The sequence below is a fragment of the Furipterus horrens genome, unplaced genomic scaffold, assembly GCF_987537825.1.
Source record: "Furipterus horrens unplaced genomic scaffold, mFurHor1.1.pri manual_scaffold_10, whole genome shotgun sequence".
NCBI lineage: Eukaryota > Metazoa > Chordata > Mammalia > Chiroptera > Furipteridae > Furipterus > Furipterus horrens.
Genome location: NW_028327180.1, coordinates 40,582,253 through 40,595,567, shown reverse-complemented (window position 1 = coordinate 40,595,567; position 13,315 = coordinate 40,582,253). Strand labels below are relative to the sequence as shown.

Genomic DNA, 13,315 nt, shown 5'->3' with positions numbered 1-13,315 from the left:
CATTCAGAAATGTCAATGGAAGAAATTTCAAATGAAAAAACTGCTAAATACCCTAGTTAGAGAAAAAAATACTCACTCTCTCTTTGGATCCTGATGTTTTAACACTAATAACAGGCACACCTTTAGATTTATCCATTACTACAGTCCGCTCAGTTCCTCGACTTCCTACAGAAGAAAGGAGTCAGTGTTAACATAAGAAACAAGAAACATCTAAATAAAAAAAGAAATACTCAACTCTATGCAAAATAAATCTAGTTTGTGTTGCCTACTCATCACAGCAAACCAACAAATCACACCCATCAGGAACAGAGCACAAGGTGACCTCTTGCATATCAATCAGTCAGTGGGGGCTACCTGATTTTGTGGTTCGAGATCTCTCCGAGGGGCCAGTTTTCTGATCATCTTGATCTTTACTCTTTTCTCCATTTCCATCTTCACCCTTTTTAGCATCATCTTTTCTGTCAGCTTTATCTTCCCTTTTAAGGTTTGCAGATCTAAGTAAGACCCCGTGACACAGAGGTATGTTAGTTCAGATATTCAGATAAACCAGTCACCAGATTCTTGCAATGAGCACCAAGTGCCACAGAGAAGGATGCCTCAGCTGGCATTAACAGGACAACGAAGAACAAGGAGCCCATTCTCCTTTCTCCAACTGCCCCTGGATAAAGGAAATCTTCTCCAACGACTAGTGTTGGAACCTCCTTCCAACAAATGAGAAAAATAAAGGGGACCACAGGCCTTGTGCTTGTCCCTATCTGGGAAGAACTTGAAGGGTGTGAAATAAAGAAAAAGGATGGTCTTGGCCACAATCCCTTCAGGGAAGAGTAATACCTGTCACTGGTGCTGGACTTCTCTTTTTTCCCCTCCCCTTCTCTTTTGTCAGAGGTTTTCTTCCCAGCAGGTTCATTTTTCGCCTGAAAAATAGAAACAAGTGCAAGCATTACCTTATTGTTTCCTCAGATGGTCACAGCCCTGGAAGAAAATGGCCCCTTACCTTTTCCACTGAGATCATCTTCCCATGGAGCTCCGTCTTGTGCAAGTGGTTAATGCATTTTGTGGCCTCTTCTGCTGTTGACATTGTCACAAAGCCGTAGCAACGAGCTCCAGGACTCCGAGCATTTGTTACAACCTTGGCACCCACCACCTCAAAGGAAAGCACAGACATATGTCTTGGCATGAAGACCCCACACACAGACCCCAACATCCACAGTTCAAAATGGAAAGGTCATTACAGTTCATGCTACTATCCTCTGATCCACCCCAATTCCTAGGCTCCCTCCCTGGTAAGAGGACCCATGGGGAAACCCTGTCACCAGGTGCCTGAAAAGATGACTGGGGAGGATAATGCTACTGTCTTGAAGCTACTACTCCAAGGACTTCCTCCACGTCTGGTTATTCCTCCAGGGAACAGGATGGCAGTGTGGAGAAAAGAGAAAAGGGAAACAAAGGCAGAGTTCTGCCAGCGTTCCTTTAACATTATCTCAAACTTGTACAGAAATCACTCTGAATATACAGTCATAGTTGTAAGCAGTAAAGTAGAAAGACCTATAGATCCCTACTGACATAAGAACAAGTTTGTAAACAGCACTCTGAAAGGCAGAATCAATCTTACTAGGAATAATACTTATCCTCATTAAATTGTTTCAGGCAACAGAGGTACACCGTCACATGCTAGCAATTCCCCCAACGACTGCAGCAAGCAGATGTCAGGCTCAGGATAAGCCCCCAGAGGAGCCAATGTTCACCCTTATTGTGCCACATGAAGTCTTAGCCCAAAAGGAAGGTTTCAAAGTGGTATGGTCCCGTATTCAAGTTACATGAAACCTGCAGTGCAGTCAAAACCCCACAGGCTGAATTCAGAGTGACATGTCCATGCTGAAAGCACACATCCACTGTGAGGGCCACAGGGGAATAAGGAAAGAGCCCACCTTGTATTACTGAGGCCTGGAAGTCATTAGTTACTTCATGACTATGGCTCTGTTTATAGTTTTCTCACTGTTAGCTCTTGGACAGCAATAACAAGGCAAATACTATTGGTTTCCTCTCTTATAATTTGCTGAGGCCTTAATATGAATATGGGCCTATGCCAAGTCTCACTTAGGCATGCCCCAAAGGCTGACTCTCAGACAGTCAGCCTTGGATGCAATTTGGGAGGTGAGTCCAGGAGGCTCAGGGAAAAAGGGGAGAAGATGAGAGAGAGAAGGGAAGAAGGCCAACACATGTGCCTTAACAAACAAGGAACTGTAGCGGGCACCTAGTGGGGAGGCTGGTGGTGCATGCGCATCTGCTCAGCACTGCCTCCTGTGAGAGCCAAGGAGGAAGGTGGGGACTGAGGGACATGTGCTGCAGAGTGGAAGCAGCCACAGCTGCCCTGCTGTAAATAAAAGCAGGCTAAGTGTAAGGGCCTAGGGCAGGGCACACATAGCTCTGCTACAGCTGCACACACCATCTTCAAGGGGGAGCAACTGAGGGTCCCCAAGTATAGAGATGATGTTCCCACGGGGGAAGCGACACCCCCCCCCAGCCACACAACTGTGAGCAGCAGAGCTGACCCCTACCACTGGTCAAAATGCTAAGGCCCTGTATATCTACAGCCTCACTCATGTTCTCTTGCAGTTACCACTGTCTCACAGAAGTGCTGAGTGCACCTCCCCACCTTGCCCTTTGCTACAACCCCTGCAGCTCTCCCTGGCTTAAAACTACATTCCAGATATCCCCCAAATTCTCAGTGGTGGCCTGGTGACCAGGGAATGGGGAGAAAAAAATGAAGTAGACTACGCTCTGGGAGCTTCCACAGATCTTTCACCTCTACCTGCGGAGTAGTAGACGAGAGCTCAAAGGACAGCAAGATGTCAAAGCAGTCACTGGAGGGACAGTAATCTGCATATAAAGACCACAGTACATTGACTCAAAGACATCTTCTCCAGAAAACTCTCGGACTTACCTTTCCATATTTGCTGAAAAGATTCTTCAAATCTGTAGCTCTGGTAGTAGAAGAAAGTCCACTAACCCAGAAATTTCTACCACAACTGCTACGACCTATTAAAAAAAAGTTCTGGTCAAAAATACAATTCATACAATATCCTGAGTTTTTAAAGATAAAAGTCTTTCCAAACCACTCATGTTCCTCACTTGTCCCAGGTGCCAGCAGCCCCCAAAGCCCACTGTTCTCACGTAACTGCCGGAGTGCCACACTAGGCCCAACAGAACCAGCAGCAATGTCACTTACAACGGCAAGTTAGGGGCTGTTTTAGGACCACAGGAAGTTCACTCAGAAGGTACCGAACAGCATTATGCCACCTCATGAGGCAGCTCTTGAACACAAAATCCTGATATCCGTGTCAAACCACTTTCAGGTCTCTTTTTTAAAAAATTGGTTTTAAAGAGAGGAAGAGGGGGAGAAAGATCAATTTGTTGTTCCACTTACTTACATTGGGTTTTTTTTTTTACTTTAGGTGCGGGACACACACACACACACACACAGACAGAGAGAAATACCCATTTGTTGTTCCACCAACTCATGAATTCACTCGCTGCTTCTTAAATGTTCCCTGACTGGAAACTGAACCCACAACCTTGGCATTTTGGGACAACACTCTAACCAACTGAGCTACCTGGCCAGGGCCTACTTTGGGTCTTCTTTCTGCATACCTTTGCACCTATTCCCGAGATTTTTGTTCTTTTTAGAACACTGATTATGAATAAATCCAGGCCAGTAAAATTTATTTTCAATTAGAGAAAAAATTGTAATAAAGAGAAGCATACTGATAAAGCTGAAATACCAAGTAATCTCAAGATATCTGAAACCAGAAGCATTTTTTTTCATTTCCAAAGGGTCCTCAAAAAACAAAGTGTCTATACCACACTGATACACCAACCCTGAGGAACTGGCCTGTTCCCCATAACCCAGGACCCAAAGAGTGAATAGCAGGAGTGGAGAAAGGCCCCACGGAAGAGCCACAATCACATCTGGGTGAGAAATGCACTATGCGATAGATAAGAATCAAATACCCCCACCTCTGCTAAAGCCACACAAACTGAGAGGGACTGCTGTGGGACCTACCCTTGTCCTCTTTGGAAAGCCGTTTTGTATCAGAGTCATCTTCGACAGAACTAGAGAGAAAAAATAATGTCACTCCAAGAGGAAGAAGCAGAAAGGAAACAAACTCAAAATTATAAAATATGTGCTGAGGTTGCATACCTACCCGAAATTTAATTCTGAAAAAAATGATACCCCGACAAACTTGTATTGGAAATCTGACCTAACCATAAGATTTCAGACCCACAGGAGTTAATTAATTCTGCTGGGCTAAAGATAATTAGGAAGAATTAAAGAAAACAACCATGACAGGTTGAGAAAAGAAAAAGACTGTGTAATCAGTTTAAAATAAAGAGAAATCAAACATTCTTTAGAGGTAAACTACAATTTCGTCAGTCTGGCTGGCCAATTGCAGAAAAAAACAGCTTATGTGTGTCATTAAACGACCAATGAAAAGGAGATAGCGTCTGGTCTAAAACTGAGAAAAAACAAACCTCATTTTCTGATCAGCGCCCTCACTGGCTGAGGACTCTTTAGGAGCCGGAGGGACTTCATTACAAGCTTCAAAAGCAAACTTCTTCACGTCTTCTTTGCTATCTCTGGGGTCTGGGCTTGAGGCTTCCCGGGGTGCTTCCGTGACCTCCTCGCTAGAGGCTTCCGCGCACTCTGAGGCTTTACTACTCTGCTCAACTGGCTCCTCTAGCCCTACAGGCTCACAGTCCATCCTCTCGTCACCGCCTGTCTGCTCCACGGGCTCCCTTTTCACTACCGCTAACAGGGTGTCTGCCTTGCTCCACTGAGCTTGTGCTGTTGACTCGCTGGCCAAATCTAAATCACCCTCCTCCGGATGGCCGCTGCCAAAAAGGTCTTCTTCCTCCGCAAGCTTTCTGTCTGGCCCCACGCTACTTGTATCCTGTGCAAATGGCTGCTCCAGCTCGGAACCTTCTTCTTTTACTGGCTCAGATTTACAAGTTTCCCCCAAAATGTCGAGTATTTTCTCATTTTCTACGGATTTAACAGGAATAGAATGGCACAAGGTTTAATTACCAGGGAAATAAAGCAATCACAAATGCGGAACTGGCACGGCTGCCACACTAACACAAAGAGAACTGCTAGCTACACAGAGATTGGAAAACCCGCGGGTACATGTTATACTGGTTACACTACCTGCACTCCAACCGACTGCTAGAGTAAGCCGCTACACTACATGGAAGAGAAAAGCATCCCAGAGGTTTAACCCACAAAACCTTCTGGCTGATCTTGACAGTCTTCATTCTGTCGTCGTTTATATATGACTCTTCCAAATTTAGCTTCCAAAGTCCAAGTTGCTTAACTGAATGTATCACCATTCACTGAACAGCTCAATTTCCAAATTTCTTTGAATTTCTTTTAATAGAACAGTCCAACATGAAAACCAGAATCTCTTCCATCGTTGCTCTGAGATATTTGAAGTCCAGAAAGTGAATAGTATTTGTTTGGAATTCTCATGAAGAAACTCTTTCCTCTTCTGGAATCCAGTTATGTCTCAATGTTTTAAAATTTATCTCCCTACCTCTACCTGCACTGCCTGAATTAAAAACCACAAAGTTAAGGTACTGCCCAATATCACAAGATCTGTTTTGTGGGGTGCATTAATATTAGGTTGAGAGGCATGCAAACTCTTTCTACATACGTTTAAGTGCCATTTATATTTAAAAAGGCATGAGATCGGTTCATCTCACTGATACATTTTGCAAAATGACAAGTTAGCCACTTTCACAGATCTGGTGATATGGCTGGGTTTCCAATCTCTATGACCCTTGTTTATGTTCTGGATCGTAAACCTTTAGAACAATGTACACTAGAGTAAGGCAACTTTTTAAAATTTAAGAATTCAAATTAGAGAAGGTGGAAAACTAAGAATGGTACCAAACCCCCACTGGTAAATTTTTCATTGAACAGTACCTGGCTCCAAGGATGGCTCTTCGATTTCCTGGAAAAAAGAAAAAAAGAATCCATAAATAAGATTGTGCTTGATGGATAAAACCTATAGTTTATACCAAAACCTTCAATAACTAAAAGGGAAATGTTAAAAACACAGATTTAAGAACACACCAATCCAACAGGGGGAGAACTTACTCATGTAGGAAAAGAACCCACAGAGCAGGCATTCCAGCTTCTTCCTCTGGGCCCCAAGCCCCACATTTCAGGCTATTCTCAAGGGACCTAGTACCTGGTTTCCTTTTTTTTGCTGCACTTCCCCAATGCCTGGCAACATTTCACTTTTCATGGTGATGAACTGATAACATGCTTGTCTGTCTGTCTACTGAACTCTTGAATGCAAGGAGATTTGTGTTTTCATTTTTTCTACTTTAGAGTGTCTAGCAGAATGCCTGACACATATCAAACAATCAAATTTTCACTTAATTAATGTAGCATTAGTTTCAAACATTTTCAAGACTGATGCACTATAGGCACAGGTGGATGAATCTGTTCTTATTTTGCATGGTTGTACCACCCCTGCTCCCTGGTCATCTGAGAGCTCTCCAGGTTACACACTCGTCCTACAATCAAGGTCCCCACTATCCCTTCAGCCCTTCCTAGAAAGCCCTATCAATTCAGACCCTTGCTATCCCTCACCTAGAGTAGCCTCTGATTTACCATTCCCATCTCCATCTGTCTGCACTTTGCCACCCTGGTGAGCACATGTCCCTCGGTGTCTTAAAGGCCATAGCAATGGACCCTCATTCCACCTCCCTCCCCAACAGGCCCACTTTTACTGTCCCAAACCTCAGCCACATCCTCAGGGGCCATCTGCTCAGAGAAAGGCTTCCCTGAATGGCTCCAGTGGCTGCCCCACTAATGAAGAGCCTTTCTCTCACTATGTAGTCCTCAGCCCCCACCTCTGTACAAGGTACAGTATTCTGGAATTCTACCCAATACTGATGAACACTGACTAGGTTCCCGGTGCAAATTAAAACACCTTATACATACATATATTAATCATCCGACAGTCCTATCAGGTTGCAACTATTAGCATCTTTTTTTTTTTTTTCAGATTAGAAGTTTGGCACAGAGTGGTTCACAAACTTGCTCAAGGACACAAAGCAGAGCCAAGATTTGAACAAAAGCTATATGACAGGGAGTCTAGTGTATCAGTCAGGACTCCTCCCAATGCTGTTTGTGTGTGTAGTTTATGCACGGAGGGCGGGCCCTCTGACGATGGAGACCAGCCTTTCTTCTCACATCTGTATTACATGGATACATTGAAGGTACTAAACATATACCCCTTAAATGTATGTGGAAGGTCTGTACTTTCAACTGCGAATTAACCTGTCATTCTAGGAAATCCTAGGAAATTATGCACTTTCTCCGTAGTATCATTTAATTGTAATCAAATTGTTTTTAATATAATGAATCCCATTCTGGGAAGTAGAACTCTATGGCTGAACAAAGGATCAATCCAGGCAGAACAATTCTCTCTGTAACTTTTTCCAGGAAAAAAAAACCCAAATATATTCATATTTGTTTCTGGGACAGGTTATACGTTTTCCATTTTAACTTGGGAATCTTTGACCTAGAACAACTCAAGTGACCAGAACTGGCTCCTCAATTCCTTTCAGAGAAAGAAATGAACTGTGTCTCTTCACAGCTAGAGACATCAGCCCTAAAGTAAGCTGGGCTCCACCAAGTTTGAGGACTGCACCCTCCTTGAGGCTGGGCTTCTGTCTTTCCAATAACAACCAACCTTGCCCTGCCTGGTAGAAGCAAATGGAGATCTTGTCTGGCAGCATAGGTGACATTAAAAAAGATTAGAACAATGATTAACACCAAAACAAGGACATGCATAAGCTGACTGTATTTTAATTTCCTCAAAAAACTTTCTGTTAAAAACTAGACAGCTACCCAAGTAAGTTTATTCCAGCAGTTTACATTATGTAGTCTGGCAGAAAAATTAAAAGGAAACTCAATGCCCTGGCCAGCATGGCTCGGTTGGTTGCGCGTCGTTCCACAGTGAAAGGTGTCCAGACCAATTCCTGGTCAGGCCACAGGCCTGTTCTCTTAGGGAAGGGGCGCCCTCCACCTTGTTGTCTCATCTAACAGCCTTTCTGCAGAGGATGCCTTCTGTAATGGATCCTAGGCTAAGCCTTTACCTCAGTGATCAATTTAACAAGAACTTCCCCAAATATACTCTCTCAAGCTGCAGGAAAGCCATCGTAATTGGGGTGGGGGGGAGCCAAGATGATGAGTTCTTTGGGAAAGGGAAGCAAAGCCCCCTCTAAAGATGCTGACATTGATTCCCAGTCAGGGCACATGCCTGAGTTGAGGGCCAGGTTCCCAGCTGGGAGTGTGTGAGAGGCAAACCAGTCCATGTTTCTCTCACACATAGATGTTTCTCTCCCTCTCTCCCTTCTTTCCCCTTTCTCTAAAAATAAATTTAAAAAATATTTAAAGATGCTGAAGCAATGCTGAGAAACCTTGTAATGATTTTTACTTGGGAGTGCTATACAATGTCTGCAGTGGTTTACAAAAAATTGTAATCTAACTCTGATGCAAAAATTATTGAAACATACAATTTACCTGTAATATAGTGAAGTCAGATGATGAAGTATCTAAATTGTTTATAGTTTCTCTGTCCTCTAGCTGTAAAATAAACAAAGACAATTTATTATATCAATAAGGTAACATAATGGTACATCTATACAATAAAAAGTAACAGCCAAGAAAAATCATTTAAGACAAAATTCTAAACATAGTGCAGGAATCACAACAGCAATAGTATGATTCCACTAGGGGTGTTAGAAATTATCCCAGTGGAGAAAGGGGGGCTATTGTAGTAAACAGACTCTCCAAAGACCTAGACACAAGGTTTGGGGGCTACTCTTCCAGGAACAATATCCAGAATCACACTTTAGAGTGGATTCTTGTACTTTGGTGGCCATCACACTGCTTCCCCAAGCTTACATGCCAATGATGCTGGGACTGCTGCCCTTGAGGTGGCTACTGCCCCAAATGGAATGGCATCTCTGATACCCTGTCTCTAAGCATTATCAACTTCCAAATGAGAGTATGGGGACAGGAGCACAGGAACTGGCAAAGCCCAGGTGATCCACTGCCTTTTCTGTATACCCAGGAAATTCATCCTCATAAAAGTAAAATAATCTAATAAATTAATGGTACCAAGACAAAATAGTGTATGAGTTAAGTACCTAAACTTTGGAATTAGCCTGGCCTTAGTTCTTATTCTCTTGTGAGCCTGGAAATATTTCTTTACCTCTTTACTCCCCAATTTCCTCAACTGGAAAATGGGCATAATAGTACATGTATGTCATACTGTTGTTAAAAAGATTAAAGAACATAATGCCTGGCAGACAGCTCTTGAATAATGTCAAAATGTTTAATGCTGCATTATGTAAATGGATAGCATATATTTCTGTACCTCACGAGACACCACTTTTCAATAAAACAAAAGTGTGTCTTCAGAAACATCTGAATTTTACATGCAAACAGATAACCCATTACTCCTACTGAACTGGCACTGAAAGAACTTATTCCAAGTATAAAACTTCTCATCTATTATGATATTTGAGGAATTAATGCATTCAGGGTACACTCTAGAGACTGCTGAGTACCTACAGCATGTTCTTGAAGCTGCTCAGGAAGCTCTTTCATTTCTCCTTCTAGTTCTCTACTATCAGATAGGGACTCTGGGAGATTATCAGCGTCATCGTCTTCCACACAATCTGCAACGCTTCCATTATCAATTTCTGCTTCATCTAACACGCTGATATCCATCATGTCAATATCCTGCAAGTTTTCCAAACTGGTTTCAACATCCTCCTATGACATAACAAAATACAACCATCAATGGATGTACTGCCACTGGTCCATCACCAAGTCGATTCAATGGCAAGGATGCACATACCTGTCCATCCCCAGAATTTTCCTCCAGCCCATTATCTTCCACACCTTCTTCTTCTGGTTTACGTCCTGGAGAGATAATTGTCAACAGCATGAAATCAATAACATGCATTTTCCAGAAGCAGTAATTTTCACTTTTACAGACCCTCAGCACTATGGAAGTGGCCACGTAAAACCCCCATGGCACTTTTCAACTGAGGAGCACTGTGTAATCCAGAAACAGTAATGCCATTCTGGACAAGGTAGGCCCCCTGCCACACAAGCAGAAGAGGTTCTATTCTTACCAGTGGCTGTGGAAGCATGAAGAGCTGGAAGTAGGCGGTACTCAGTAAGGTGAAAGCAGACCAGACATTTCTTAGGTCTGGCCTTCTCATTAAGTGGCTTTGGTTATAGGAAGAACAGTATCCCAGAGAAACATGCTGCTTTTTACATAAAGAATATGGAGCATGTTCTCCCACAGAGACAATGACATAAAGGAAAATACAACTAAGAGGGAAAAAAAGCCATTCCTAACTACTGCCTAGAATTAGCCCTCGTGTTATCACATACTGACATGTATATTTTCCCATTATTTTTCTATGTATATATACATACTATGCTTATAAAAATGGCACTGTACTGTCCTTCTATAAACTTTGCACTTAAAATGTTGTGAACATATTTCCATATTCTTTAATAGCATTGCATAGAGATACCATTGTTGATCTAATAAATATCTATGGTTGGAAATTTAAGAAAACACTTAGAGATGAACAATGATTTAAAAAATTTTTTTTTGCATATAGGTAATTATCCTCCATGTCTCCAGAAATGGCATCTCCAGGACAAAGAGTAAGTATTTTAAGGCTCTTATTAAAAAGAAAAAAAAGCCCTTACATATCACAGTATCTCACAGGAAGGTTATTTCAGTTCATACAGTGAACTGTGCCAATTCAACAGTGAATAAAAGTGCCAATCTTTCTGAATCTTTGTTAAAATGAGTTCTTCTTTATCCATGCCAATGTCCTGGGCAAAAAAGGAATACTCAATTTAACCTGCACTTTTTGGAGGGTTTATGGTCCAAGGATTATAAATGTTTGCTTTATTTCAAAATAGTAACTTCCTTATATTGCAGTACTGGTCAAAATATGTGTCAGGTCAACTTTCTGAGTTTCTTTTAAAGGCAGAATTTTTAAACCATATAAAACGATTAGAAACAGTGTACATCAACAGCATGTGTAAAATAAGCCACAGGTCAAATTTAAGCTTAATAACCAAATCATGTAAATTACCTCAACTAATAAAATATTTGCTAACATCTAGAACATTGCACATATTTTCATAGCTTGAAAGGTCTATTATTCTCATCTCCCACTCACTAGAGGAAATACAACTTTTAAAAATTAGAAATAATAAATCCTACTATTTACTCATGGTAAGAGATTCTGGCATTAACTATAATTGAGTTTAACAGAAATAAAGAAGATCATGAAGATTTATCAAGTATTTAAAAATGATCATTTACAGCAATTCATTAGAAGCCCTAGGTAGACAAAAAAGAGTTTTCCACTTTCTAGTAACAGCTAAGGTTTATGCTGCATATTGCGATTCAAAAGAACGGCATTCTGGCCAGTGATCACCACCTTATAGGAAATTTTTTCACCTATTCAGTGTTCCATTTTAAAGCTACTACTTTGACTAATATTAAAAAACTTAAACTCCACTATGCTTACAATTTGCAGAAGTATTAACTTAGCAATGTCATTTTTACAGTGCCATTTATTAAACTGAAAAAGATGTTACCTTGTGGTTTTTACTTAAAAGGAGTAAATTTAACTCAATACCTTGACTCCTCCCTATTTTAAAACTACACTTTTTTCCTCATACTGGATGGCACTGAGGAGACTTCCCTTTTGAAAGGAAAGCATTATAGAATTTTAGCAAACCCCATCTCCAAGAAAATGTGAGAGAAAAATCTAAGATAAAAGTTCTACTTGAGGTAAGAAAATTCCATTCTAAAATATTTCTTTTCAACAACTGTTAGGCCAGCTCTTCCATCACTGACTAGTAAATGATTGTTGAAAACAAATAACAGCGCCCTCGTTACACAATGTTATATAGACTGCTTTATATCCAAATATATGCATATAGAACACTTACACAAATTAAGTGTTAAGAATTAAAAACGCCCATTTACAAATGTCCTTTCTTTGTTCTGAAATCTATAATTGTTTTCAAAACTGGAAACCTAAACGTTCTGACTACACATCAAAAACATGTTATGTCAGAATATAAGTATGTTCTGAAAAACTTCAGAATTGACCTTCTGATAAAAGGCAAACATAAACCTAAGAGTGCATTTGCTATTGCTTAATCCTGTAGTTAGATTCAAAAGGAAACTACTATTAAATTCAGGTATTCACTAGATAGTATTGATTTCCACTAGCCAAACAGCCCTAACAAACCGACAGGTAAACCAGGTTTCTCAGGTCCTTGTCTATTAGGAATTTGAAACATTTTTAATGAAAGCCTTCATTTTTCCTGTACACTTCAACATGTTTGGCCCAAACTTGGCTATCACTTCAATACAGGTAAGCAAATTTCTTTTTCAGAGCCTCTGCTATGAGGGCAGCAGGGTCAGTAGCATCCACAGGTTTGGGCTTTATATCCTGTTATGACCTTTTTACTGACTGAAGTTTTACACTGTTCATGTCTTCAAGGACCTCTAGCATATGTGGCAGATCGGTTTCTTTGGGCTGTGCTCATCCATCGTCTTCCCAGCAGAGGCTCTTCTCTCTCTTGGCTCTCTGATCAGATCAATAGCAGATGTACTTTGGTGGAGTGCTGAGGGAGGGAGGGGTGGTGGAGGGGGTGCTGGTGGGACAGAGGGTGATGTAGTAAAATTTTGCTGTTCTTGCAGGGTCACAATTTTGGCAATCTGAGCTCTGAGAGCAACAAGTTCATTTTCAAGAGCACAGATCTTCTGCAGTGCTTCCTCACTCACCAGTGGTGTCTTCAGTTGAGGCTCTTCAAGAGACAGGTTTGGTAAGAAAAAGTGCCTGCTTGGGGGCCTCTCAAAGAATGGAAGGTTATTCTGAAGGGGCTGCCTTGACCTGAACTCTGTCTTCAGCCATGAGGCATCTACCTAAGCTACTCCAGCTTCCAGCTGGGAGTTTTATAAAACTCATTATATCCTTTCCCCATTTAAAATCTTCTGTTCCATTTCTTTTCATTTTATATTTGCACATCATATATACAACACATATTTCCTCCCAGTTCTTCAGCAATTTTTAAATTTTATGTTTGGGTTAATTTCACTTTCATGTAGCCAAAGCCATGAAACAGTTTTTACAAATAAATGTTTTTTTACCTTCATGTTTAAAAGTTCTTCTCCAT

General features: G+C 41.2%; 1 protein-coding gene and 1 pseudogene across 2 annotated transcripts in view; both read right to left on the bottom strand.

Moving 5' to 3' along the window:
- Window positions 1-13,315, bottom strand: part of SAFB (scaffold attachment factor B) — a 30,376-nt gene that overhangs the window by 7,089 nt on the left and 9,972 nt on the right. For both annotated transcript variants that reach the window (XM_090289426.1, XM_090289427.1), the window contains exons 3-13: window positions 9,945-10,009; window positions 9,656-9,859; window positions 8,600-8,662; window positions 5,984-6,011; window positions 4,534-5,044; window positions 4,064-4,113; window positions 2,945-3,039; window positions 995-1,144; window positions 832-914; window positions 355-494; window positions 77-165 (exon numbers count right to left, since the gene is read on the bottom strand). In XM_090289426.1, coding sequence (XP_090145552.1) covers window positions 77-165; window positions 355-494; window positions 832-914; window positions 995-1,144; window positions 2,945-3,039; window positions 4,064-4,113; window positions 4,534-5,044; window positions 5,984-6,011; window positions 8,600-8,662; window positions 9,656-9,859; window positions 9,945-10,009 — 1,478 coding nt within the window. The remainder of the gene's footprint in view (window positions 1-76; window positions 166-354; window positions 495-831; window positions 915-994; window positions 1,145-2,944; window positions 3,040-4,063; window positions 4,114-4,533; window positions 5,045-5,983; window positions 6,012-8,599; window positions 8,663-9,655; window positions 9,860-9,944; window positions 10,010-13,315) is intronic.
- Window positions 12,420-13,295, bottom strand: LOC149999735 (mitochondrial fission regulator 1-like; annotated as a pseudogene).